Source organism: Erinaceus europaeus, chromosome 12, assembly GCF_950295315.1.
Source record: "Erinaceus europaeus chromosome 12, mEriEur2.1, whole genome shotgun sequence".
Taxonomy (NCBI): domain Eukaryota; kingdom Metazoa; phylum Chordata; class Mammalia; order Eulipotyphla; family Erinaceidae; genus Erinaceus; species Erinaceus europaeus.
In genome coordinates this window covers 68515033-68541399 of record NC_080173.1, presented here as the reverse complement: position 1 = coordinate 68541399, position 26367 = coordinate 68515033, and the positions used below count along the sequence as shown (strand labels likewise).

General features: G+C 43.8%; 1 protein-coding gene across 1 annotated transcript; it reads left to right on the top strand.

Moving 5' to 3' along the window:
• The first annotated feature begins 90 nt into the window (after nt 1-90).
• On the top strand, nt 91-26009 carry LOC132542121 (acetyl-CoA carboxylase 1-like). The gene is made up of 6 exons (XM_060204894.1): nt 91-113; nt 1457-1569; nt 13509-13663; nt 14485-14655; nt 22494-22630; nt 23694-26009. Exons 1-6 carry the CDS (start codon nt 91-93, stop codon nt 23815-23817), a joined length of 723 nt encoding a protein of 240 aa, XP_060060877.1. The 3' UTR covers nt 23818-26009.
• Nucleotides 26010-26367: the final 358 nt, after the last annotated feature.

The window sequence follows — 26367 nt, the reverse complement described above, 5'->3', positions numbered from 1 at the left end:
GAGGCAGAGATCAGAGAATCAGAGAAAGAAACCACAGCACCAAAACTTCTTTCATTGTGGCAAGGATGGGCTCTAACTTGGGTCGCATAGATGGCAAAGCAGCTCGCTATACTGTGAGCTATTTTGCTGGGCTACTAGAGTTCTATATTTCTTATTTTTAAGTCCTCACTTGGTCCTTATTTTGATATCTTTGCAGTACATGGAATGAGACTATTTCAAATTCAGTTCTACCACTAGTTTGACTTGAACAAATCTCTTTACCTCCTGTACCTTAGTTTACTTATCTGTGAAATGGGAGTAAGAGAGTACTTACCATATAATGAATATGATTATTGTGAAGATTTATCTGTAAGCACTCAGAAACAGCAGCTCTCTCTCTCTCTCTGTTTTGTTTGTTTTGCTTCCAGGGTTGTTGCTAGGGCTCTCTGCCTGCACTATGAATTCACTGCTCCTGGTAGCCATCTTTTTTCCATTGTTGTTGTTATTATTGCTGTTGTTGTAGTTGGATAGGACAGAAAAATTGAGGGGTGGGGAAGAAAGATAGACACCTGTAGACCTGCTTCACCGCTTGTGAAGCAACCCCCCTATGGGTGGGGAGCCAGGGCCTCGAACTAGGACCCTTGCGTAGTCCTTGCAACTAGCGCTATGTACGCTTAACCTGGCGTGCCATCGTCCAAACCCCTCTTTATTTTTCTTCCATGTAAAAGGTTTTCTTTTTTTGATTTCTAATTATCTTTATTTATTTGTTTGTTTATTAGATAAAGATAGTCAGAAATCGAGAGGAAGGAGGGGAAAGAGACTGAGAGACACCTGCAGCCCTGCTTCACCACTCACAAAACTTTCCCCCTGCAGGTGGGGACCAGGGGCTCAAACCGGGTCCTGGAGTACTGTAGCATGTGTATTCAACTAGGTGTTCCACCACCCGGCTCCTAAAAGTTGTTTTTTTTTAAGATGTTTAGGTTAACTTCTTTGTAATACATTATCTAGTAGGTTACTAGAAGCAACCCAAAGATGTTTCACTTTGTGACTTCCACAAAAGTTGCTGGAATATTTGATCTGCTATTTACTGGTCTAGTGTGTGACCTAAGTGCTAGAGGTTGTTCCTCCCACTGCACTTACATTTTCTTGCTTTTTTCTTTCTCTCTTTCTTTCTTTCTTTTTTCTGGACAATAATGTAATTTCTGTTCTTCTTGCCAGCTATAGGAAGTGAAATCTGTATTCTTCTCATTTTGAGAATGAAGGAAACTGGTGTGGCGATGAGAATTCCTTTAATTGCTCTGTACCAGGCCTTTTCTTGATACCTGCTTCTCACCCTGGAATTACTTCTCTGAGCCACGGGTGGGCAAAACCATAATGAAGCTATTTCCTGATCCACAAATCGTAACTGGCCTCATTCTGTTGTCTCCTTCCTTTAAAATACCTTTGTTTCTGTTTGTTTTCTTTCTCTCTGATACAGGGGATCGGTTTTGGAGCCTGAAGGGACAGTAGAAATCAAATTCCGCAAAAAGGATCTAGTGAAAACCATGCGTCGGGTGGACCCCGTCTACATCCACTTGGCTGAGCGATTGGGTATGTCTGCTTGTCTTCTTGGCAAATCAATGAGCCATTCAGCTGATTTGTAATGAGTGCATTCATAGGCCAGGGGAGGAGGCACTGAAGCATTTGATCAAATTCATGATAATCTTTATTTACAGTCCTCTGTGTGGTAAGGACCCTGGTAGAATGAAATAGTGTGTGTAATAGGAGAGAAAGTGGATCTGAAAAAAGCAAAAAGTCACCTTATTTTTCTTCTAATATTTCCTTATATTTCAAATAGCACATTTTTCTAGGCCTGTGGATGTCCTTGTAAAGAATGATTAGGTAATAGTTGTTGTTAGGGGTAGGCTATGCAGGCAGAGAATAATGTAGATTTAAATTACTATTTCTTCTTGTGTCTGAACAAGCAGCCCACCTCACTTCTCAGTCACTGCGAGTCAATGTCATAGAATAGAAATGACAGAGACAGACCCTAGTGGTGTTGTGGGGCCATCCTGAGCAAGAAAAGTGAGGTAAATAGAGTGTGCTGTGTGCTTCCAAACAGCCAGAAAAAAAACCCAGGGAGCATTTGTATTTGATGCTTTCAACCAACACACGCCTGCTCATTTGTTCCCGTAGCTTTGGGAAAGTAGGATGTGAACATAGGACTAAGCCATGCGGGCCTTGTGTTGAGTCCAGAGTCTGAAAGAGTTTCAAGTTTTTTTTATAACTCTGATTTCCTGCCTAGTTCTCCCTTACTGTGTTAGTAAAGACAATCACTTGAGGTTCTTGTTTTTGTCTGGTTTTGCTTTTCAAAAAATATTGTCTATGAAAGCTAGTGATGCTCGGTGAATAGAAGTGGAAAAAAAAAAAAGATACCAGTTCATTTATGTTGCAAATGGTAGCATAACTACTAAAGAGTCATTTGTGGATTTGTGGGTTCTATGCCCTCAGCATCTAGAGATACAGAAACTTCTGAGTATTTACAGTTTCTGGAGACTGCATATCCTGGCATTTGGAGCCCTGAACCAGGTGCAGGGACTTGAGTTACCAAACCCTGTCTTTGTCCCATTGTTTGCCATTAGGTGACAGTCACCAATAACTAACCCACTGGCAGCCTGATCCTGTTATGGGAAATGCACACATACTACAAGAAATTGGTAAAATTGTTTATAAAATCTATTGCCACCCAAGACTGTTGAGGTGATTTTTTTTTCCCCTCTTCTCCAAACAGGATAATTACTTCTGACCAATCCCACACACTGTAATTAAAGTAACTGCAGCTCACGAGCAAGTTACTCACAACTGTATGTGGAGAGCTCTGAAAGCTTCAGCCACTGATAAGCATCTCACTTAGATGGCTCATAATTGCTCCCAGCACCCGGCAATTGTGGCTGCTGTATTTTACCACTAACAATTGCAGGACACAACAATTTGCATGATTCTCTCTCTCTCTCTTTCTCTCTCTCAATCTCTCCTTTTTTTCTTTTTTCTCTTTCTTTTCTTTTCCTTTTTTTTTTTTTTGCTGGTTTTCTTTCTGGCCAATTTAAAATTTGTCAAAGTCGGTCTTCTTCTGGATCACTGCCCTTTGATATTTCGCGCACTCCATTTGCCACAAACAAGCCGCAGGGCCGCAGTTCATGCTGACTCTAGCAGAAGCAAAGAGAGCTCCATTTATCTTACACTGCCTGCTGAATTTCTACTCATTAACTGGGGGTTCACTGCCTCTTTTTAACCCCCCAATGGCTGTTATCATCCCTTCAGAGTAACTGGGTGGTAAGAAGAGGGATCCTCTCTGACATCTGCTTGCAGACTGACTGGATGGTGAGGGGTGTGAGACTGGAGCTTCTTTCTCTTAAAGGGAAGGGCTTCCACCTTCACCCAGCACCTTTTAACTTTTGAAATACAGGAAGAGGAAAGGGAGGAAATACACAAATAATGGCCATTTAATCATTGGTTAGAAATCATCTCATTATCAATTTCCTGTCCACACTGAAAAAAACCCATATTTATTCAACCTTGACCAAAATGGCACTCAAGAAAGAATCCTTAGTCTGCTAAATGTGAAGCAAGCTCAGACCCAAGGCATCTTGGAAACATGAACAGTAGATCTGGGATAGAAAGGAGTTTATATGAGTCTTGGTTATAATGCTTGCAGGTAAATAATTTAGCTTCTCTGAACATTACTTTCTTCACCTATAAATGGAATGCCCAGCACTTGCACTGCTGGTGGGAATGTAAACTGGTCCAACCCCTGTGGAGAACAGTCTGGAGAACTCTCAGAAGGCTAAAAGTGGGCTTACCCTATGACCCTGCAATTCCTCTCCTGGGGATATATCCTAAGGAACCAAACACACCCATCCAAAAAGATCTATGCATATCTATATACATAAATATAATATATATATATATTCATAGCAGCACAATTTGTAATAGCCAAAACCTCAAAGCAACCCAGGTGCCCAACAACAGATGAGTGGCTGCGCAAGTTGTGATATATATACACAATGGAATACGACTCAGCTGTAAGAAATGATGACTTAACTGTTTTCACCTCATCTTGGATGGAGCTTGAAGAAATCATGTTAAGTGAGATAAGCCAGAAAGAGAAAGATAAATATAGACAGAATCTGAGAAATAATAACAGAAAGAGGAACCACAAAGTAGGACGTGTACCGGGACTGGTGTACTTCACCAAAGTAAAGAGGGGGGTGAGGAAGGTGGGAATTTACAGGTTCTGTTGAACGATGGTGGAGGACCACCTAGGTGAGGGATCAGAATGCTTTGCAGAAAACTGAGAAATCTTATACATGTACCAACAATTGTATTTCCCCAGTTAAAAAAAAAAAAAGTGGAATTTCAGCTAATGTAATGAAACCGTTTGCTATGAATCTGCAAAGTATCTTTCAAACACAGGGATAGGCATCATTTCCTATCTCTCTTAGTTATTAAAAGTGGTTGGCCTTATTTACCTGCTCTAATCGAGTGGGTGAAAAAGTCTTCACTTTTTAGATTGGGTGAAAGAGGCAAAAAAGAATAGCTAAATAAGTCATCCAGGATACAAAATAAATGTATTTCAGAAAAAAAATAAATGTATGCTGAGTGGAATTTTAGTTACCTGTATTCATTCTGCATTTCTTGGAATTCCTTCAGATTTTACCTCTGATGACTGCTAAGTTTGGTCAATATTAAGGAAGAATGATTTTCCTTTGTGACCTCAAGCCAATTCCACAGAGAAAAATTTGATTTGGGAGAAAGTCTGTTGGAGTAAATGTTCTCTCAGGTTACCAGTCTCTGTCCAAATCAGCCTTTGCACTGGGAAGAACACTTAGACGAACCAATGCACAATGTAATTTTCAAAAACAGAATTACTGCTGCTTCTCTTAGGACGATGAGGGATGTTTAATTTATTTCTCAATTTTCTTAAAAAAAAAAAAAAAGCAGGTGGGGGGCTTTTGTTATTCTATGAGAGTAGGATGGTGATGAATTACTAACTTGCAGTTCTATGATTATAACTAAGAGTACGAAAACAGGACATACTTTGATCCCTTATAGAGGTAAAGGACAGAAATATTCTAGAAAGAAATGTGAAATTAAACGCAAATATCATTCACTGTATTGTATTGCTGGGCCAGTTGTGCCCCTGGATTCTCAGAATTGAAACTTGGTAGAGTTCGTGCGGGAAGAACAAATGTCCAGTCACTGGTTGTCTTGAGAGAATTACATGCCTCCTTTAGAAATAGCACCCCATCCCTCCAAAGTCCTCTCTGTATCTGATATCCTTCTACCTTCTCATGGACCATCGGAGAGTGGCTTGGAAGCAAGGAGTTGGCCTTTCTAACTTGGTCTCTTGAATGCTGTGACCTGAGGCCTTCTCCTGCATTCTTTGCCTCTGCTTTTGCTTAGAGAGAAATGATACATTAATTTTAGATAAAGAGCTACTCGCTGCTAGGATGAAATGATTGTAGGTGTGGCTCTCCCCCCCCCCCCCCGCCCCGGCCCTCTCCTTCAGTACAGTGAGGCCCTGTTCCTAAATAGCACCTCAGCTGTGTCCTTGGAGTAACAGTCTGACATAGGCAGAGGTGGCTCTGCCCAAGTTTCGCTGCTAGCGCTTCCAGACCTATCCAACAGCCAGCATGGCCAAGGCACCCAGGCACAGAATGGGACTTGTGGGTAAGGACTAACATGTCTGTAAAGATTCTTAGGAATGCCTTTCTTCCCAGCCTTCCCTTTAGCAAGTCAAAATAATGGGAAAAGGACCCTTTCTTGGAATAAAGGGTTCAGGAGCTTAGCTACTTTTTTGGCATAAGTAATCAGAGTGTTGGAGCCATGTGTGTTTTCCATCTTTCATATGCCACTGACAAAATGTTACAGCCTGAAAAGAGCCAGTATTGCCAGTGCTCCCACCAAGTATTAGAGTGCACGCTTCCACATGACAGAGACATGTATGAGGTTTGATACCCGGCACCCTCATTCCACATGTATGGGGTTTCATCCTCAGCCATCTCTCCCCACCCCAAAGTAATGTGTTGTTTAGTTGGAGAATATAACCCAATGGTAGAGTGTGTGTGAGGCCCTGCATTTGAAAGGAAGAAAGGAAGAAATAAAGAAAGGAAAGGAAAAAAGAAAGAAAAACAAGCAGCCATAGATGTGGCTGTGGGGTAGAGTTCATTGCTTTGCATGCCTGAGACCCCAAATTCAATCCCCCATATTGGTTCTGACCAAATGATGGTTTCTTTTCATAAAATAGATCTCTAAAAGAAACGAACCCAAAAGGCTGTTTGAGGCCAAAAGTCATGTCGTTGGCTGGGAAATCTGGAGTAGGAAAGAGAGAAGTCCTAGTGGCCGGTCTGGGAGCACCCTCTGGCCCACTCACCGATTACGTGGCTTGTCTTGACTGGCACTGCGGCCACCCAGTCGCTGGGCTCTGTAGTGACTTGGACAAACTACTTAATGCTTTGTCCTCCTTTAAGTTAGCAGCAGCTAGAACCATGTCATCACACTGATTCAGAAGCTGTTTGGTTCAGTGCAACTTACAATAATGACAGTTTTCTGAGAAGAAGTGACATTTTGGGATGTTTTGGCTGTGTCTTATCTGAAAATACTGATTCACAACTCTGTGAGGCCAGAGACCTGAACCATAGCTCTGCCTGCTGGTAAGCTGTCATCATAGTGCAACTGAGAGATCCTTTTCCACTTTTGGTCCCAATAGACCCAGATCCCTGCCCTTTGACCTACCAGACTTAGGGAGAGCAACTCAAAAAAATTCTGAGAATTGCTGCCGTGAGAATTTAGAGAATTCTGTGCTGTTTGCTGACTTTTTCCTGTGGGATGTTTACTCAGAGGCACTGGAGACAGGACTGCAAAGGGAATAATACATTTTCTAGTCCTATTTGGAAATATCTGCAATGACTTTGAAAAGTAAAAACAGCAGAGCAAGAACACCATTGCAACAAACCTTAGGGTTAAATATCCCTTGAGAGGATTGCAGTTAAAATCAATATGCAAATGCAGTTGTATTTAGATAGGTATAGTCCGTTTTGAAGAAAAGCAGATATATGAAAATGGGATTATAAAAAAACAAAAAACAACTAGATACATTGGAAGAAATTATTCCCATTACAAAAGGATTATTTGCTTTACCAAAGAATTCACTGCAGGGTTCCTTCTGAATAGCTCCCTTAAGGCATTTAAAGCAGGATCTGATTTACACAGTTTTTCAAGAATGCTTTTGTATAAAGAAAGGCACACCTGTGATGGGTACAGAAATAGTTTTACAGGCCTTTTTTTTTTTTTTTCTTCCATCTTATCTTGCTATCTTTACAGAGAAATTTCTTCAATATAGAAAATGTGATTACATAGATCTTTTAAACAGCTACTTGTGTTTGTACTTCTGAATCTTAATAAGATTCCAGCCTTTTTTATGCTGATTTTTCAGTCTCTAAGTTGAGAGGGGTGTGTGTGTGTGTGTGTGTGTGTGTGTGTGTTCGTTCCAGTATTCAGAAGCTTTGTGGGAGTATCCTATTTACCATAAGTATTTAACCAGTGAAAGCAAACTTTTCTTTTTTAAAAAATTTTTTTTATTATTTATTTTCTCTTTTGTTGCCCTTGTTAATTTTTTTAATTGTTTTTGTTGATGTCATCATTGTTGAATAGGACAGAGAGAAATGGAGAGAGGAGGGGAAGACATAGAGGGGAAAAGAAAGATAGACACCTGCAGACCTGCTTCACTGCCTGTGAGGCGAACCCCCTGCAGGTGGGGAGCCAGGGGCTTGAACCCGGATCCTTATGCTGGTCCTTGTGCTTTGCGCCACCTGTTCTTCATGCGCTGCCCTACTGCTGGACTCCCGCAAACTCTTTTCTTAAGAGAGGGAAGAAAGGCCCATAAGAGTTAAAATTGAGTATATGACTTTTTTAAGTTAACAACTTGAAGAGCACACTTTAATATCACTCTTTTATGAAACTCTTTCTTGGAGTCTGGGTGGTGGTGCAGCTGGTAGAGCACACAAGTTGTTGTGATCAAGGACCAGGTTCAAGCACCTGCATGGATGAGGCTTCACAAGTGGTGAAGCAAACTGCAAGTATCTCTCTTACCATCTCTATCCTTGCTTCTCTCTGTCTTTATAATGTGTTTGTTTGTTTTTTTTGTATTTTGATTTATTTATTGGAGACAGCCAGAAATCAATAGGGAAGGGAGAGAAAGAGACACCTGCAACACTGCTTCACCTCTTTCAAAACTTTCCCCCTGCAGGTGGGGACTGGGGCTTGAACCCCTGGGTCTTTGCTCATTGAAATGTGTGCCCAGAGAGGTGCGCCAACACCTGACTCTCTATCATAATATAAGAAGAAGAAAAGTTTTTTCCTATTTGCCTGAACTCTTGTAGAAATTTCTTTCAGGGTCATCTAGTGCCTTCGAGCAGAGAATTACTAGCTTGCCAAAATGTCAGCTTTCGTATACCCGCCCCGAGCCCCCCACCCAAACCCTGCGCTATTGGATGAGGTCTGCTCATCCAGGACTGTGCTTGCCCTCCAGTGTTATGGCTGGGTGCAAACCCTCCCACAGAAATCATCTGTTCTTCAGCTTTGGTCCTATGGAGGAGAGATGAGGCTTTTCATTGTGTCCTAGCCCTGTGAACAGCTGGCAGGTGATTGCTCTCTGGATGCTTGCATGGGTCACTTTGCTTGTTTCATTTAAAAGAGGATGTGTGTAGGCTGGGTGGTGGTGCACCTGACTGAGTGCACATGTTACAATGCGCAAGGACCTGGGTTTGAGCCCCCGATCCCCGCCTGCAGATGGAAAGCTTCACAAGTAGTGGAGCGGCGTTGCAGGCGTCTCTCTCCCTGTAACCCCCTTCCCTCATGATTTCTGATTTCTGGCTGTCTCTACCCAATAAATAAATAAAGATTTAACCAAAAAAAAAAAAAAAAGGACATATGCTGAAGCCAGACCATCTTAACCCCATTAACCCCAGTCCCAGTTCTACCATCTCATACCATTGTGACATTGGGCAAGTGACTTCACTTTTTTGTGACTCTTTAAGATGTAATCTTGTAGGATTGTTAGGAGAATTTAAGGCACAGAAACATTTAAACAGTCCTAGCAGAGGCCTGAGAAGCAGCACAGTAGTGTTGGAGCCTCAAATTTGAGGTTCTGCATTCATATTGTATGTGCCAGAGTGATGCTCTACCCCCCCTCCCACTGCAATAACTAAATATTTTTAAGAGTCCTATAGATAGTAACATCTCAATAATAATACCTTTTCTTTATTTAGTGCTGCATTTTTGTTTGGAGTTTTAATTTTAAGGTTGAAATTTTAGGATTTCGTGAGACTTTTTATTTGAGGAAGGAGGAATGGGGGCAGCCTACCGTTTTCTATAGTAGGATTCAGGGGTGAGGTGAGAGATAACTTTCCTCTCTGTAGCATATTCTTAAACATACTCTCACATGTGCACACACATCAACTTGCTTTCCTAAAAACCCTGAGGCCCTGCAATCTGGCTAGAAAAGAAAGAAACCCATTCCAAGATATTTAATTGTACAGGGAGCTTACAGGATTGATCGAGAGCTTAGCTTTTTACAATAGTCCAGTGAATAAGAAATGCTCCTGACAAACGATCAATGATAGGATAATCACTCTTTATCCCCCTCCTCATTCTTACCTTCTTTCTTTCAGGAGAACAGGGTTCAGAAGTCAAAAATCTTTATAGACGCCGCTTTTAAATTAAGCAGAAAATAGACATTGACATATTTGTTAATCTCCCCTAAATCATTACCGGGGCTGGCTGCTTTGCTGTACAAGGAGAACAGAGCCCTCAGTATGCTACACATGGTCTAACTGGCTTACAAGCCGCCTTTTATTTTCAGAAAGTAAATTCAGAGAGCTTTTTGCCTTAAAACAAAAAAAGCCTTGGCTCTTTTAACACAGAAAGCCTTGGCTCTCTCACATGCATTTAAAAATACATACATTTTTCTGCTTTCCCTTGCTTTTGCGTATATTTTTATTTATTTATTTGAGGTAGGTCTAGAGCTGCCACCAGAAACATTATGGAAGGAATCAAAGAAGGCAGCCTTTGGGAGACGCTCTCATCTACCTACTCTCAGGAGGCCAGAGCATTACAGGTGCTTATTTTGTTACTCTGTCAAAGCTCTTGAAGAGCTTGATTGGCTAGCCATGACCTTTGTTAATCCAGGAGCCAGTTTTCTCTATCCCTCCAACTTGATAAAACCAAGGCCTTGTTCCTAACGTGCTCTGCCCCTAGGCTTTGAGTTCTCCGAGGATCCTCTGCATCCAGTGTTGAGCTGTGCTCTTAGCTCTCCTCTAACCAAGCAGACCAAACTCGCCAGCTGATTTCCTTCCTGTACCCACTGCCTTCAGTACAGGCTTCATGTGAGGAAGCATGGGCTTCAAAGAAGGCCAGACCCAAATATAAATCTGATTTTTTTCCTCCTAAGAACTGGATGCTATTGTGCAAGTCACTTTATATTTTAGAGCCTTGGTTTTCTCTTTTGTGAAATAGATTGGGTAGGACCAAATAGTGGTACACTTGGTCTAGCGTACGTTACCATGAGCAAGGACTCAAGTTCAAGCCCCTGTAGGGGGTAAGGGGGACCTTCATAAGTGTCTCTCTCTCTCCTCAATCTCTCTCTGTTTCTATCCAGTAAGTGAATAAATAAAAAGTATTAGATAAAATAGTACTTTTCTTAAAAAATAGATTGGGTTGTTATAAGAATTAGAGATGATTAATATGAAGTAACTTGGACAAAATGCTTAGCTTGGCAGTAGTGCTAATATCTGACCAGATATAGCTCTGAGTTGTGCAGAGTGACTTAATGAGCTATATTCTGAAAATAGTTAATGTAATCTAACACATAGTAAACACCCAGTTATTAGTATGTGTTAGTGATTCATACTAATATTTTACCATCTAAATTTAAAGTCTTCACCCTGAATTGTAAGACCACACAGTGCAATTTGTTGTCAAGTATTTCTAGCCTCCTTGAATGTATGATAGTTATTTGACCTTTCCTTGTCATTTGTGATCTTTCCAGTTTTTGAAGAATCCATGCTACTTTTTCATAGGATATTCCTAATTTGGATTTGTCTTGTATTTCTCCTTGGTTTCAGATTATGTGCTCTTGGCAGGAATATTGCAGGAGTGCTGTTACGTCCTTCTTGGTACATCATGTCAGGAGCCAGCTGATGTCACTGTCCTAGCTCTGACTACCTGTTTAAGAGTTTGTTCACTTTGTTAGTTCACTGGAAGGTTAACTATCTTCCCCCTTTGTAATTAGTAAGTAATGTGTAAAGTGATACTTTGAGACAATGTAAATATCTCTTTCCTCATCAAACGTTCACCCATTAATTTTAGTGTTCATTGATAATTTATGACAAAATCAATTACTGTGATGACAGTAAAATAGTGATTTTCTGATTCCATTTCTGATTATTCTGCTGGAAAAGAGAGTATCCTAAGTAGTCTAATAATTAATACCATTATCCTCTTATGAACTCAGTGCTCAAATTATTCCAGATTTGGTCAGTGAGACACCTTCAAACTGGTGCCTGTGTCCTTTTATCAGTTTAATCATTTCTTTTTTAAAATATATATTTATTTATTCCCTTTTTGTTTTATTGTTGTAGTTATTATTGTTGTTATTGATGTCGTCATTGTTGGATAGGACAGAGAGAAATGGAGAGAGGAGGGGAAGACAGGGGGGGAGAGAAAGATAGACACCCGCAGACCTGCTTCACCACTTGTGAAGTGACTCCCCTGCAGGTGGGGAACCAGGGGCTCAAACCAGGATCCTTTCGCCAATCCTTGCTTTGTGCCACCTGCGCTTAACCTGCTGTGCTACTGCCCAACTCCCTCATTTATAATTTCTTTAATCATTTTAGTCATTTTTTTTTTAGTGTTCCCTTTTTGTGACAGCATGATCCAGGCTCATCTTGTATTTTTTCTCTCCCAACCCCAGAATCAACCATTTCTTAAAGAAGTTTTTTTGCAAGAGAGGGAAAATGTTTGCTTCCAGTTAAGGGTTTTACAACTGAGATAGTTTCATCTTCAAAGAAACCAACCAACCTTCCTTGTGACAGTTTTCCAGGTTAATCCTCGTCAGAATGAAGGCATCTTCATCTCATCCTATAGTCTTGCTACTTACCTGGTTTGGCAAGAAGGCCACTCAAGTGTCAGGGATCCAAAGTGATTACCCCCCCATGTGAAAATAATTTTCAGCACTCCTTATCACAGTTTTTAAAATAATGGTGTACTTTTAAAAAGAGAATAGTAGTCTTGGGCATCAAATATCCCATAAAAATGAAGCTAGGTACTCTAGTTACACCCCTGTTCTATTAACATGTGTTTATGTATAGTGCTTATGGCTCACTCAGCAGCCCAAGACTGTTTATGGCATATGATTCATAGTGGCATAAAAAAGCAAGGCCTGTTCCCAGACAGAGATGCTTGAAATAGACCTTTCTCTTCTGCATCCCATCACCTGTGGTCATGCATTTATTTGTTAGCTTTGGTGACAAAGCACTTCAGGTTGCCCCCAACGTCAGGCAGGGACTGTCACCTATTGCTCCTTCAGCTAGACTTAACTCCTCTTTACCAGGCAGGCAGCTAAATTTTCAGTATTGATTGCAAGTCCCATTCTGTGAGTAATTAGGAAGAAAAAGCACTGTGTAGCAGCACCTCTGCTGGGACACTATTGAGGGGCAGGGAGAGGCAGAGCTTCATAGTTAGAAGGAATCTATAGTCTCCTATCGGTTGAGTGAGGGTGCTCCTCTGCTTATAAGCCCAGTGATTCAAGTGCAATTTGTGGACCACTTTCCTCTTTTTTCCCCTTTCCTTCTCTATTAGCTCAAGAACTGGAGTGTTTTAGTGATGTGGTCAGGGCTTGACTCTGGCAGTAGCAGTCCAAGTGGGAGATTAGGAGTTGGCAAATCTCCGGAATGGGCATGCAGCACATGGATATGGCTCTAATTAGACTGGATTCTGCTGATTTCAGGCTAAGAGCTTTCAAGCCTGAGATGAGAAGCCTCGAAGTAAAGTAGTTTGTGACTTTAAGAGTTGTTCAGGTCTTTATCGAGCTGGTGAGTGACTGGCATGGAGCACATGTCCCACCATGCTCCATATATGAAGTGGTGCAGCCACTCTGTGCACGGGAACAATGTCCTTCATGGAGAAGGAATCCTGACTATCCGCGAAGTGATGGGAGACACAGACCTCCAGGTGGTGGCCGGCCTGAGGAGAGGGACCGCATGATGCTCTCATAGTCGTGAGTGGGAAATTTGGGCCTGTGAGCTCCCTGTGGCAAGGTAAGGACAGGCCAAGCACCTTGTAGAATTCTGTGACTCAGCAAACAGGTGATAAAGACAGTGGAGAGTCAGGCCAGGGAGGGTGCAGGTCTGCTGAGCTCCTGTGACTAGCTGCTCCTGTACAGAGATTCCTGGTCACCATAGGATATGACAAGCAGGTTTATTTAATTGCAGGCACCCCAGAGTTAAGTGCAGCTGAGCGGAAGGAGCTGGAGAACAAGTTGAAGGAGCGGGAGGAATTCCTAACTCCTATTTACCATCAGGTAGCCGTGCAGTTTGCTGACTTGCACGACACCCCAGGCCGGATGCAAGAGAAGGGTGTTATTAACGTAAGTACAGTGGCTGCCACTTCTCCAGCTTGTCAGAGACCTGCAAGCAAGCGAGTGAGTGTATGACAACATGCACATGGACACACAGTAAGGGAGCTGTTAGGGCAGGACTAAAACAGGTTGTGCAGATCAAGCCATTTTCAGGCTTTTTGTTTGTTTTTCAGAGATTTTTCCCATTTTCTTATTTTTTGGATGGAGACAGAAATTGAGAGGGACGAGGGAGTGAGACACCTGCAACACTACTTCACTGCTAATAACCCCACCCCACCCCATGGGGAGCAGGGACTTGCTTGAACCCAGATCCTTGCTCATGGTAAAATGTGAGTTCAACCAGGTGCACCACCACATGGCCGCCTATTTTATTTTCCCTTTTCCCACAACCATGATGGAAACAATTAATGATTTAAGTGACCACAGACTGCTCAGGAGGCAAGCTCCATTTTACTGTTGGGAAACTGAGGCACATGTGCCTCCTTTGGGGCCAGCAGCAGCAGCTGTTTCACATTTGATCTCTGAGCCATCTGCTCAAAACCCATTCCTTACTCTCAGCCAACCTGAGAATTAATTCACAACCGCCTCTCCAGAATTTCTTGTGCAGTAAGCTCAGCGGGCCCACTGCTGTGTACAGTGATGCTGTGAGCAGGGCATAGGGCCTGCAGTTCTGAATTAGGGAGGTGTCTGCAGGTACTGGGAGCTTCCTGCCAGCTCTTGAGTCTCTGGGGGACTTGCTGGAAAGTTGGTTTTTGTGCCTGTGGGGTTGGTTCTGGGCCCAGCACTGAGCAATGACTGGGGTGAGTAAACGTGCTCTTGTCTGAATGTAGGACATCCTGGATTGGAAAACATCCCGTACCTTCTTCTACTGGCGGTTGAGGCGTCTTCTCCTAGAAGACCTAGTAAAGAAGAAAATACATAATGCCAACCCTGAGCTGACTGACGGCCAGATCCAGGCCATGCTAAGGCGCTGGTTTGTGGAAGTGGAAGGAACAGTGAAGGTAGGTGGTAGGTGCACCCTCTCGGCAGAGCTTTTGTGCCATACTGAATATCGCAAAGCAAGTTGCCTATGTGGGCAGGTCCGGAAGGGGAACCTGTGGGCATAAAGCCCTCCTCCTCAGTAGCATATGATGGTGTCTTGTTAGAAGAGGTTGTAAAACAGTTCTTGTTGGCAGGGGAGACAGTATAATAGTTATGCACATAGTCTCTCATGCCTGAGGTTCCAAAGCCCAGGTTCAATCCCCAGCACCACCATAAACCAGAGCTGAAATAAAAATTTCTTGTTGTGGTCCAGGATGTGGTTCAGTGGGTCAAGCACTAGACTCTTGAGCATGAGGTCCTGAGTTTGATCCCTGGCTCTTTCTCTCATTAACAAATGGATAAAGTCTTTAAAAAAGAAAAAAAAAATTCTTGTGGGGGGGGGTAGATAGCATAATGGTTATGCAAACAGTCATGCCTGAGGCTCAGAAGTCCCTGGTTCAATCCCCCACAACACCATAAGCCAGAGTTGACCAGTGCTCTGGTTAAAAAAAAAAAAAAAAAAATTCTTGCTGCTCAGTCTCAGTCATTCAACAAATCTTGTGAATACTTAATACCAAACTTTGCATTAGACCCTGAGATCTCAACAGTGGAAGAGAAGACAATATTTGGTAGCATGCACTAGAAATACATTTTAATTTTTTATAGAATTTTATTTAACTTTATTTAAAAAAGGAGACATTAAAAAAAAAAAAACATAGGACAAGAGGGTACAACTCCACACAATTCCCACCACCAGATCTCCGTATCCCATCCCCTCCCCTGATAGCTTTCCTATTCTTTAACCCTCTGGGAGTATGGACCCAAGGTCATTGTGGGATGCAGAAGGTGGAAGGTCTGGCTTCTGTAATTGCTTCCCCGCTGAACATGAGCATTGACTGGTCGATCCATACTCCCAGCACTTCATCTGCATTTCTAATTTTTTGTTTGTTTGTTCGTTTTGCTTTTTAAGATTTGTTAGTGAGAGAGAATGGTAGAGAGAATCGTCAGTACCACTGGCACATGGGATGCCAGGGATTGACCTCAGGATCTCATACTTCAGAGTACAGTACTTTATTCACTGCCCTAACTTCTGGGCCCCTAAATTTTATTTATTTTTTTGATATTTATTTAATGAGAGACTAGATACTACTCTGACATATTGTTACTACTAATGTACAGTACTATTACTAGGTAGCAAACCTAGGGTCTTAAGTTTTCTTTTCCTTTTCTCTCTCACCAGAGCACTGCTCAATTCTAGTTTATGGTGGTGCTGGGGATTGAATTTAGAACCTTTGCTGCCTGAGGTGTACAAGGCTTCCCCCCTCCCCACCCCCCCTCCAGGTCACTGCTCATCTCTGATTTATGGTGATATGGGGGATTGAACCTGGAGCTTTGGAGTCTCAGGCATGAAAGTCTGTTTGCATAACCACTATGCTATATACCCCACCCCATACAAGGCTTTTTGCATAGCCATTATGCTATTTCCCCAGCCTGGGTCTCAAGTGTGTAAAGCATGTAAAGTGTGTAAAGCATGTAAAGCATATCCACTGAACCACCTTCCCCAGCTGCTGTATCTTTGTCTTTTCCTTACTAGTTATAGGATCAAAACCATTTTGTGTGCTACTGGATATATAGAATATTACTGGAGGGCTGGAGCTCCGGCCCTTCCACCTCTTCATTGAAGTCTCCTGCCCACTCTCAGCATGTAACTCCATGATTTGCTGATAGTTTTATTCAGGGAAGGCCATCCTGTTCGACCGAGTGCGCAGCTTTGGGAGGGACTCACATGGAGCCGTGAGGGAGGAAGGGGACATCCGCCTAGCCAGCCAGATCAGCCGAATCAACCCTGGTGATCAGTGGGGTGACAGATGTCGCAGCCAGATCGCCTTCACATCCCATAGTTTTAAAGCCAGTAAATTGGCTGCTTCTAAGATGCACCTTCATGGAGGTCTACCCGCTTCTTTACGACTGAAAAGCTTCTTTAGATAAATATTTCAGATGTGCAGTGGGGGAGCACAGCCTTATGTGACATTTGGTTCAGGTTGAGGTCAGTGTGTGGCATCATAATTGAGTGAGACAATTTTGTCAGTGACTACTGGCAGCTTCTAGTGGAAGTTGGCATTGAAAGTCACGCAAGTGTAAAATAAGAGGTTGTTCTCCAGTTAAGAGTGGCCGGCTAGGTAAATGGAGTGTGCGTGTGTGTGGCCAGGAGAGGCCTATACTGCTTTCCTACCGCATTAGTCACTAATGGACGTGCACGGCCTCAGTGGGCACAAGGATAGGGAGAAGGAATCGCTTCCCTCCAAACACAGCAAGAGTAGATAGGTCCTCCAGTTGCTTAGCACCTTGTTCCCAGACGATGGTGTGTCTGGAGGAATTGGTTGTTATTGTTGTCTCCTATCTGTGGGAAGGACAGTTGAGTGTATGTACTCAGACTCTTGGCTGGAAATGAAGTGCAGAAGACATCCCCGGGCCCAGAACTGTGGAGGAAGCTTCAGGGGGCACACCGGAAGACAGCAGTCCCTGAGCTTTCAGTCCATGTGGACAGCAACTAAGGAGAGAAAGGAAGGGCGGTATCCCTGTAGTGTGACTTTAAGCCTCCTTCCATATTCTGCAGGCTCAGCAGAACCTAGTTTAATGTGGGGTGGGTGATAAAATCTGCAGCGCCCTTGAGAGAAGAAAGTGTCACAGTGTTCAGAAGCTGTCTGTGCTACCTCTGAAGGGCTGCCATCCACCGAGAATCTGCTCTGTGTTTGGGGAATGACTTGAAACCATTGCTGCTTGTTGTTGTTGCTTTTCAAACAGTGATAGGTATTGTGCGCTGCGTTTCACAAGTGCAAAGACTGTCTGAGGCACGGCACCAAGGAGTAAACCTTTAATCCTTATTGATGCTACTGGTAGGAAAGGACATTTACTGATAAGCATCTGTTAGCCATGATGTGTGTTCTTTTAATCTTACTCTAGGAAAAAGAATAGGAAATTTGAAGATACTGAGTTGTTATATAACTGAGCAGTATAATTTTTTGTTTTCCATAAAGGATTCTGTTACCATGAGTGGTAGGATGTTGTTTGAATCCACTGAGACAGTCCTACTGTAGGGAGTAGTGTTTGTGGTTCATAGTCTAACAGCAAGCAAAGAAAAAGCATCATTGTAGGGAGTCGGGCAATAGTGCGGCGGGTTAAGTGCAGGTGGCGCAAAGTGCAAGGACCGGCATAAGGATCTTGGTTCAAGCCCACGGCTCCCCACCTGCAGGGGAGTCACTACACAGGCGGTTAAGCAGGTCTGCAAGTGTCTGTCTTTCTCTAGCCCTCTCTCTGCATTTCTTTCCTATCCAACAACGATGACATCAGTAACAACAATAAAACAAAAAAGGAATAAATATTAAACAAGAAAAAGCATCATTATAGTGCCATAAAATATGGAAAGGACTTAGGTTTAATCAGTGTCAGAATGTGGCACACAGCTATCTAGTGCTTAGGAAAGCTTTAAAATAAGTCATTTAGGCTTTGTAAGGCACACTAATTACTACACACAATTGGTGAAGATGGTAGTGTTGTAGATATTTATCTGCTGGTACAGAGATAAGATACTAACTAAACACTATTTGTTTTTTTTTTTTTTTTTTTTTTTTTTTTACTAAACACTATTTGTAAGGTCACTGGTGTGATATTTATTAATCGGTAATTTATTGGTATTAAAATGTCCTAGTTAGGATGAGTGTCAGGCATACCTGTCATGAGATTAACAGCCCAGCACTTCACACTGGAAGGCTGGGGACAATCAGCCATGTTTTTGCCACCAGGATGACCACTAGGGCCCAGTACCTGCATAGCTCCACTGTTCCGGTGGCCATTTTTGGCTACCTTGTCTTTTTTTTTTTAAAAAAAAACTATTTATTTTGCCTCCAGGGTTATTGCTGGGGCTCAGTGCCTGCACCATGAATCCACTGCTTCTTTTTTTTTTTAAATTTATTTTATTTACTTATTCCCTTTTGTTGACTTTGTTGTTTTATTGTTGTAGTTATTATTGTTGTTGGATAAGACAGAGAGGGGGAGAGAAAGATAGACACCTGCAGACCTGCTTCACCACCTGTGAAGTGACTCCCCTGCAGGCAGGGAGCCAGGGGCTTGAACTGGGATCCTTACACTGGTCCTTGTGCTTTGTGCACTTAACCCGCTGCGCTACCACCCGACTCCCTGAATCCACTGCTTCTGGAGGCAGTTTTTCTGCCTTTGAAGTAACTACGCTGCAGGTGGGGAGCCGGGGGCTTGAACCGGGATCCTTACCCTGGTCCTTGTGCTTTGCACTGTGTGCTCTTAACTCACTTAACTACTGCCCGACCCCCACTTTGTCTTTCTTTCTGACAGAAGATGAGGAGCAGGGGCTTTAAGCCAGGTCCTTTCATATAGTAGTTGTCGGAATTTGTTACAGGGAAATGATGTGACTTCTTGTTCCATATGGCTGGAACTCTGAGGGAAAAGAAGGAACTGTAGACTCCCTAGTCCACTGGAATGGACCCCTGCTTTTCTTGGTTTGAGGAAAGTAGCTCACAGCGGTCTATTACCCACCCCCACCCCCAGGTCTATGTAGAAAAAACCTGTGGCACTGTGGGTGCTTAAGTTTGCTTATTCTTGCTAAGATTACTATTGACTAGAACATTACCTTCATGTACTCTTGCTGTGATACTTTATTGGAGTTTGGCTTGGGTGGTTGTTATCCAGCTGTTGTAGACTCAGTATATCTTTTCTAGGAAGGGGATTGTATTTTCAAAGGGGATACTTTAGAGCAGCAACTCTAAAACTTGGAATGCAGGCTCTAATCCTGTCTGGGAACTCTAAACACCTAGCAGATTCTGTGGCTGCAGGAGGGGAAGGCAGAAGAGTTTTCTCCAGAGGGCAGCTGGCTCTCCAGTGTAGTGTCTGAGCATCGTTACAAGCAGGCATCTCATCAGCTAACACACTACACCAATCAAGGAGAGTTATCTTAAGCCACAATTAATCTGCTCCCTGGCATATGTTGATAGGAAAGCATCATGCTGTTTCTTAATTAAAAGCAAACGGATTAAAAATGATTAATAAGAGTATTAAATATTCTCCTAAACTAAAGGCGTTGGGATTCTTGGATAAAGCTAGCCCCCCCCCCCCCCTTCATTCTGAAACCCAAGAAGCATTCATTGTTTTATTTATTTCTCCTTCCAAATCTAAGGCATGTGCAGAAGTTCTGAAGCCATGGAGCAAGGCTGAATCGCCAGTGCTGCAGCTCAAGTGTCTAGGTGTGCTCATCCATGTGGGGGCTACACACGAGCCTGGACTCAAGTTTAAGACAGCCACACTGTGGGACCAGCTTTCCTTAGGAACAGAACACATTAGCACTGCTCAGACACAACCATAGATGTGAAGGGTGGCTCAGTTTTTTTTTTTTTTTTAATATTTATTTATTCCCTTGTGTTACCCTTGTTTTATTGTTGTAGTTATTGATATCATCGTTGTTGGATAGGACAGAGAGAGGGAGAGACAGACACCTGCAGACCTGCTTCACCACCTGTGAAGTGACTCCCCTGCAGGTGGGGAGCTAGGGGCTTGAACCAGGATCCTTACGCCATGTGCACTTATCCCCTGCGCTACTGCCCGACTCCCAGAGTGGCTCAGTTTTGCACTGTCTTGACCACACCAACAAGTGCTAATATTTTTATTGGTGATTATAGAATTAGTCAAATCTGGGGCCAGCAAAAGCAAATTGCTGATCCTTCATTCTGAGATTGTGTTGTGCCAGGGGCTTGCATGCACACGGTTTCACAGCTCCTGGGCTGCTTTTTCAAAAACAGAGAAGGAAAGACAGAGCACCAGAATGTCTCCAAGAACCAGCTCGCATCTGGGCTGTGTGCATGGAAAAGGCAGGTGTCCTGTCTGGTAAGCTAGCTCTCTCTCTGTCTCAATTCTGGGACTTCTTCATCTTTCAACTGTGAAGGACTCCTTAAGAATTATTAGAGAAGGACTTAGAGACAACATAATGGTTGTGTAAACGACTTTCAGGGCTGAGACTTGTGTATCAGAGCTGATCAGTGCTCTTGTTTAAAAAAAAAAAATGAAACTGTTAAAATGACCTGGGAGGTGTCATCATCAATAAAGCATTGGACGTTCAGTCCTCAACACTGCATATTACCAGAGTGAAGCTCTGTTTCTCTCATTAATAGTTTTTTAAAGTTACTAGAAATGTGCAAGTCGGACTTGAGCAGTGGCACACCATGTGCAAGGGTTCAGGTTCAGATCTCCAGTCCCCATCTGTAGGGAGAGCTCCTCCAATAAATATGCACTTTAGACTTACTTTAATATTTATTTACTAATGAGAGCATCTCTCTGGTGTACGTGATGGTGGGCCATGGACTCCGGGCTTCATGTTTGGTTTTTGTTTGTTTATTCCCTTTTGTTGCCCTTGTTTTATTGTTGTTGATGTCACTGTTGGATAGGACAGAGAGAGGAGGGGAAGACAGAGGGGGAGAGAAAGATACACACCTGTTTCACCACCTGTAAAGCGACTCCCCTGCAGGTGGGAAGCCGGGGGCTCGAACCGGGATCCTTAACTCGGGTCCTTGCGCTTGGTACCATGTGCGCTTATCCTGCTGCACTACCACCTGACTCCTGACTTCATGTTTTTAAAGGCGCAAAGTTAGGAAACAGGACAGTTGGCATAATGGATAGAGCATTGGACTCAAACGTGAGGTCCCTGGCATCACACATGCAAGAGTGATGCTCTGGTTCTCTCTCATTAATAAGCTTTATTCAGTTACTTAATCTGATAGGACAGACACCTGTAGTACTGCTTCCTCACTCCTGAAGCTTCCCCTCTACAGATGGAACCAGAGGCTTGAACCTGGGTCCTTGTGCACTTAACCGTGTGCACCACTGCCCGACCTCTCATTAATAAACCTTTAAAGAAATCAGGGCAGTGCTGCTTTGGCTTCTCAGTGATAGAAACTTCTCTTCTGGGTCCTGTGGTTACAGCTGAGCCTGATGCCTTGGCTCATATACCAGCTCCCTGACCCCCATCTCGAGTCTCTGATGCACCACCTATTACATTACAGCACCAAACTCATTGTCATTCTGACTTTGACTTCGTTAGTGATAACGGAGAAGGATAGCGCACCTTTAAATGACGAGCTTTGTGTTTAATTACCCAAACAAAATGACATAAATATGAATGAGCTCTAATGGTGGTACTTGGTTTTCCGGAAACCATTAACAAAATGATTCCTAAATGATTTGTAAAGAAAATGAGAGAAGAGAGCAAGGAGAAGGCTATTAGGTTTCTAACACACTCCTGAATTATTATGTAGTCAACTACCTAGGAATTGCTCAGCTAAATGATCTTGAAAAGAAGGGAGGAAAGGTGGTTTCTTGAGACTTTCAGGGTTATTGGGTGTCCCGACCCTCTGAATATTCTCACAGAAAGTAAAATAGGAGTCAGGTTTTCAACTTGTTGGTGTCTCTTCATTAAACTGCAAGATTTCCTTCCCATCAGTCAGTCACACAGCTCATCTGCTTGCTGTTACCTGACAGACTTACATTTTAGGAATCAGGACTCAGTTCCTCAGAAAGCACATTTTTAAACCAGTAAACATCAGACTGAATCATCTGTGGACGTGTAGGGACAGTGTGAGCGCCACTGTGTGCAGGCACAGGATGGAACTGGAGAGTGACGACCACCCCTCTTCCTACTTCAGTGCTGACAGGGCAGGGACTCGAGCACAACAGCATGTTACAGTTAGGGTTATCCATCCTGGCCCCTGGTGTTTGATCTCGAGTCTCCTGTTTCTTCCAGGCCTACGTCTGGGACAATAACAAGGATCTGGTGGAGTGGCTGGAGAAACAGCTGACAGAGGAAGATGGTGTCCGCTCGGTAATAGAGGAAAACATCAAATACATCAGCAGAGACTATGTCCTTAAGCAGATCCGCAGGTAAGGCGGGGGCTCCTTTAGGCTGCAAGACGATGCTGGCCTCTTAGGGCTTGAGCCCACAGATAAGAGTAAAGCCCTGAAACGAAGTGCTCAGTCCCCAGGGGCACTCTGTAATCTCACCTAGTGGAAGGCTTAAGTTCACTGTGCCCAAATACTAGCTCCAAATGCATATCCTCAAACTGGAGGGACACTTCTGAGGTCATCTGATTGCACAGTGGTTTCCTGGGAGGCTGCCCCCTCCCTGGCCCAGCTGTATTCTGAAGTCTTCACAATAGGATAGGAGTAGAGAGAACTTATTTAACTTTTTATTAACATATTTTTATTAACATATTTAACTTTTTCTTTATTTTTTTAATATTTATTCCCTTTTGTTGTAGTTATTGCTCTTGATGTCATTGTTGTTGAATAGGAGAGAAAGATAGACACTTGCAGACAGGGAGCTGGGAGCTCGAACCGGGATCCTTATGCTGGTCCTTTTGTGCCATGTGCGCTTAACCCGCTGCGCTACCGCCCGACTCCCTTTAACTTGAACAAACTTGTGTCTGTTTTTTAATTTGACCACCCCTCCCCTCCCGTGGAGGTTATGCATACCCAGCCAAAATATGGCATAGATGACATGAACTTCGCACAGTGCCATGTCAGGAGACATTATGCTCATCTCCTGACCTGGTGTTAGTTTTAATCACCCAGTCAAGATGTTCCTGGATTTCTCCCTTGACCTTAGAAGCCACTGATGAGAATGCACTGTCTAGCCACGCAGACATCGTGCTTCTTATCAAAACAACCCCACCCACCCACCCACCCAAGGTTTAGCATCCTTTGATTCTTGAACTTATTTTGATGCCCACGTAGTCCCAAGATTAGTCAGGGGAACAACCTGCTTCACTGCCTGTGAAGTGACCCCCAGCAGGTGGGGAGCCAGGGGCTCAAACCGGGATCCTTAAGCTGGTCCTTGCACCATGTGCGCTTAAAACCCGCTGTGCTACCCTGGCCCCCCTTTTAGCAGTTCTTATGCCACCCTGTTCTGGATGCCTCTCTTCACCATCCCAACCTTCCTCTCCAGCTTGGTTCAGGCCAATCCAGAGGTTGCCATGGATTCCATCGTCCATATGACCCAGCACATCTCACCCACTCAGCGAGCAGAAGTCGTACGGATCCTCTCCACTATGGACTCCCCTTCTACGTAGGCAGAGCTTCCAGCCCTGCCCCGGACAAAGGGCTAGAGCTGCCTTTTATGACGGAAACCACTGTAATAAGAAGGCACCAGACACCCAGCACTGGAATCAAAGTGGCATTATGGCTTCCCCTCAAATATTTTCAGGTTTTGCATGACATACAGAGTCACACAGTCCCTCCTCTAGCCCATCGGTCACGCCTATCTGGTTCATTATTTATTACCCTGGCTGTGACCACAACCCTCTCCCTGCACAGAACCTGAGAAGACAATGAAAGGTACAGACATGTGCCATGAGGTCTTGCTACAGGCTGCCCCCTGGCTCCAGCCCAAGTGAGATGAGTGTTGTCAGCAGCCCTGTCACACCAGCTTCATGAGCCTGCAGCCACAGGCCCAGACAGAGGAACAAGCCTGGGTTCATTGCTTCTTAACCCCTACATTCAGCCCAGAACACAGTAAGCACTAGAGAATCAGTCCCAGTTTAATCACACCAACGTTCCCGGGTATGAAGAAAATTAGAGCATATAACTGTAATCTCTGTGGGAACTTAAATGATGGGGGACAAAACCATGATCCAGAAAGCTAGACCAAGTCACTAGTTGACCTAGGGTTCTTCAGTCTTGGATTAGATTCTCTTATAACAAATGGAAAGAGCTGTCCCTGCCCTGAACATCACTGCTTAACTAGTGTCTTAACTCCTAGTGGGAGCCCCTGGTGTCACAGCCAGGGCCAGGGGAATTACCTTTCTAGTGCCTGATGGGAGCTAGTTCCTCAGAACAAAGGGAGAGTGTGCCATATAGTCTTTTTAGGGAGTGGAAGGTTGTTTCTGTTCAAGTTCTGTGGAGCCTAGAACGCTGATGGTCCCAGAGGCCTACAGAGTCACTCCCCTCTATTCCCAGGACAGCTCTCCCAAGCAGCCCACCACCTTGTTCCCCTTGGGTCTTGCTGCTTCTGGAACGTACACAGACAACACAGTGCGGCAGGCCTCCTGGAAGTTTGTGAGAGGGATCCCTGGTGACATCTGTGCTTTTGGGTCCAGAAAGTGACTTTCCCTTGTGCAGGGAGGCTTCTAGGGACACAGAATCCGAATGACCTTAATTATTCACAACCTGTCAAGGTGCTGCTGTCTTCCAGGCTCACTGGTCCCTCCCTGACTTATAGCAGGGACCTCGGAGAGTTTATTTTCAACGACCAGTTTGAGGAAAGAACCTACTGCCTCCCCCCACTCCTAAAGCAGGAGTGGCAAGTAGTCAAGGCGTCGAGGCTGGGGGAGCGTCTGCTTCCTACAGTGCAGCTCATAGCATTTGGCATCAAAGACCAAGGAAATCACTACGATACTTAAGAGGCTGTGGTATGAACACATGCACGAGCTTTAGTTCGGATCCATAACCCTCTAGTTCACATACAAGGAAGTGCTCTACCTCCCCATCTCCAGAAGCTGTATGTACAGATGGGTTGGTGGGACCCTGGCAGCTCTAGATTTCAGGGGGGGCCACTGTGCGGCTAGATATGTCAAGGACTGGTTGACCCCAAGAGCCTCAGTTCTGCTGCCTTAGTGCAGGCTCAGGTGCTAAGTCACCATCAGAAAAGGGTGGAAATGGGAACAGTTTTCAGTCCAGGAAATAAGCTGCCTTTGCTGGTATCTGCTTACCTTTTAAAAATGAGCCTCATCTCTGACCAGATTATGCCTCTAAAATTTGGGTTCAACTACTAAGATTCTGAATACCTACAGGTGTTAGGATGTCCCCCATCTCCCATTTGGCCCATCCTGTGCTGGCCCTGGTTCTTCTTCAGAGGCAGGGTGGGTTATACTTTTTACCTCTTCTTCTTCCAAGTTAAGCCATGCTTGGTGAATACATCTCTAGAGCCCTGTAACGCCACCCCTACTCCCCTTTCTGGAGTGCCTCACTAACCCTGGGCAGGGATTTTTCCCATGCAGAAGTCGGGAAGAACCACCAAACTCGAGCAATCTACTGTCCCCACCGCCCATTCCACATGCAAGGCCTCTGAGGCAGGAGTATCAGTGACGTATCGACCAAGACTTGCTTGAGCTGGGATTGCCACACAATGTTCACTTTGTTCACAGCGCAGCCTTCACTTCTCTCACTGAGAGCTTGATGGACACGTACCCTGATGAGCAAGGAGCTTCAGTCAAATGTATTCTTTTCACACTTTGTTGAAATAAATCTCCACATTTGTAGAAGAGTTCCTGCTTGTCATTTCAACCCTATGCCCTGTCACCTTGTTCCACTTTCTGCAGTAGCTCAGCACCCCTGCTGAGAACAGAAGCACTGTAGCCACGAACTAGAACACACTGCCCCATACAGTGGCAGGAATCAGACTTGGTGGGTTTTCAATGGACATACTCGTGGAGGCTTGGGCATGAGTGTTCTGAGTGAACACAAAGATTTTCACCTGTTGCATGATTTTGTGAGTTTTCTGGGTCAAGTGAATAGTAGACCATTCTCAGAGATCACCTAAGGTTGTTGCTATGAAGAGGTTTTACATTCTAATAATAATTTAGCCAAGGCAGTTAATGGATTTTGAGTACTAATTTGGGGCA

What these genes read in the sequence shown, in the direction of transcription:
- LOC132542121 (XM_060204894.1), top strand. Translation starts at nt 91, where the DNA reads ATGGCAAAGCAGCTCGCTATACT. An exon ending in CCACTTGGCTGAGCGATTGG is followed by an intron (nt 1,570 to 13,508) that starts GTATGTCTGCTT and finishes ATTTAATTGCAG; the next exon opens with GCACCCCAGAGTTAAGTGCA. An exon ending in GTCCTTAAGCAGATCCGCAG is followed by an intron (nt 22,631 to 23,693) that starts GTAAGGCGGGGG and finishes CTTCCTCTCCAG; the next exon opens with CTTGGTTCAGGCCAATCCAG.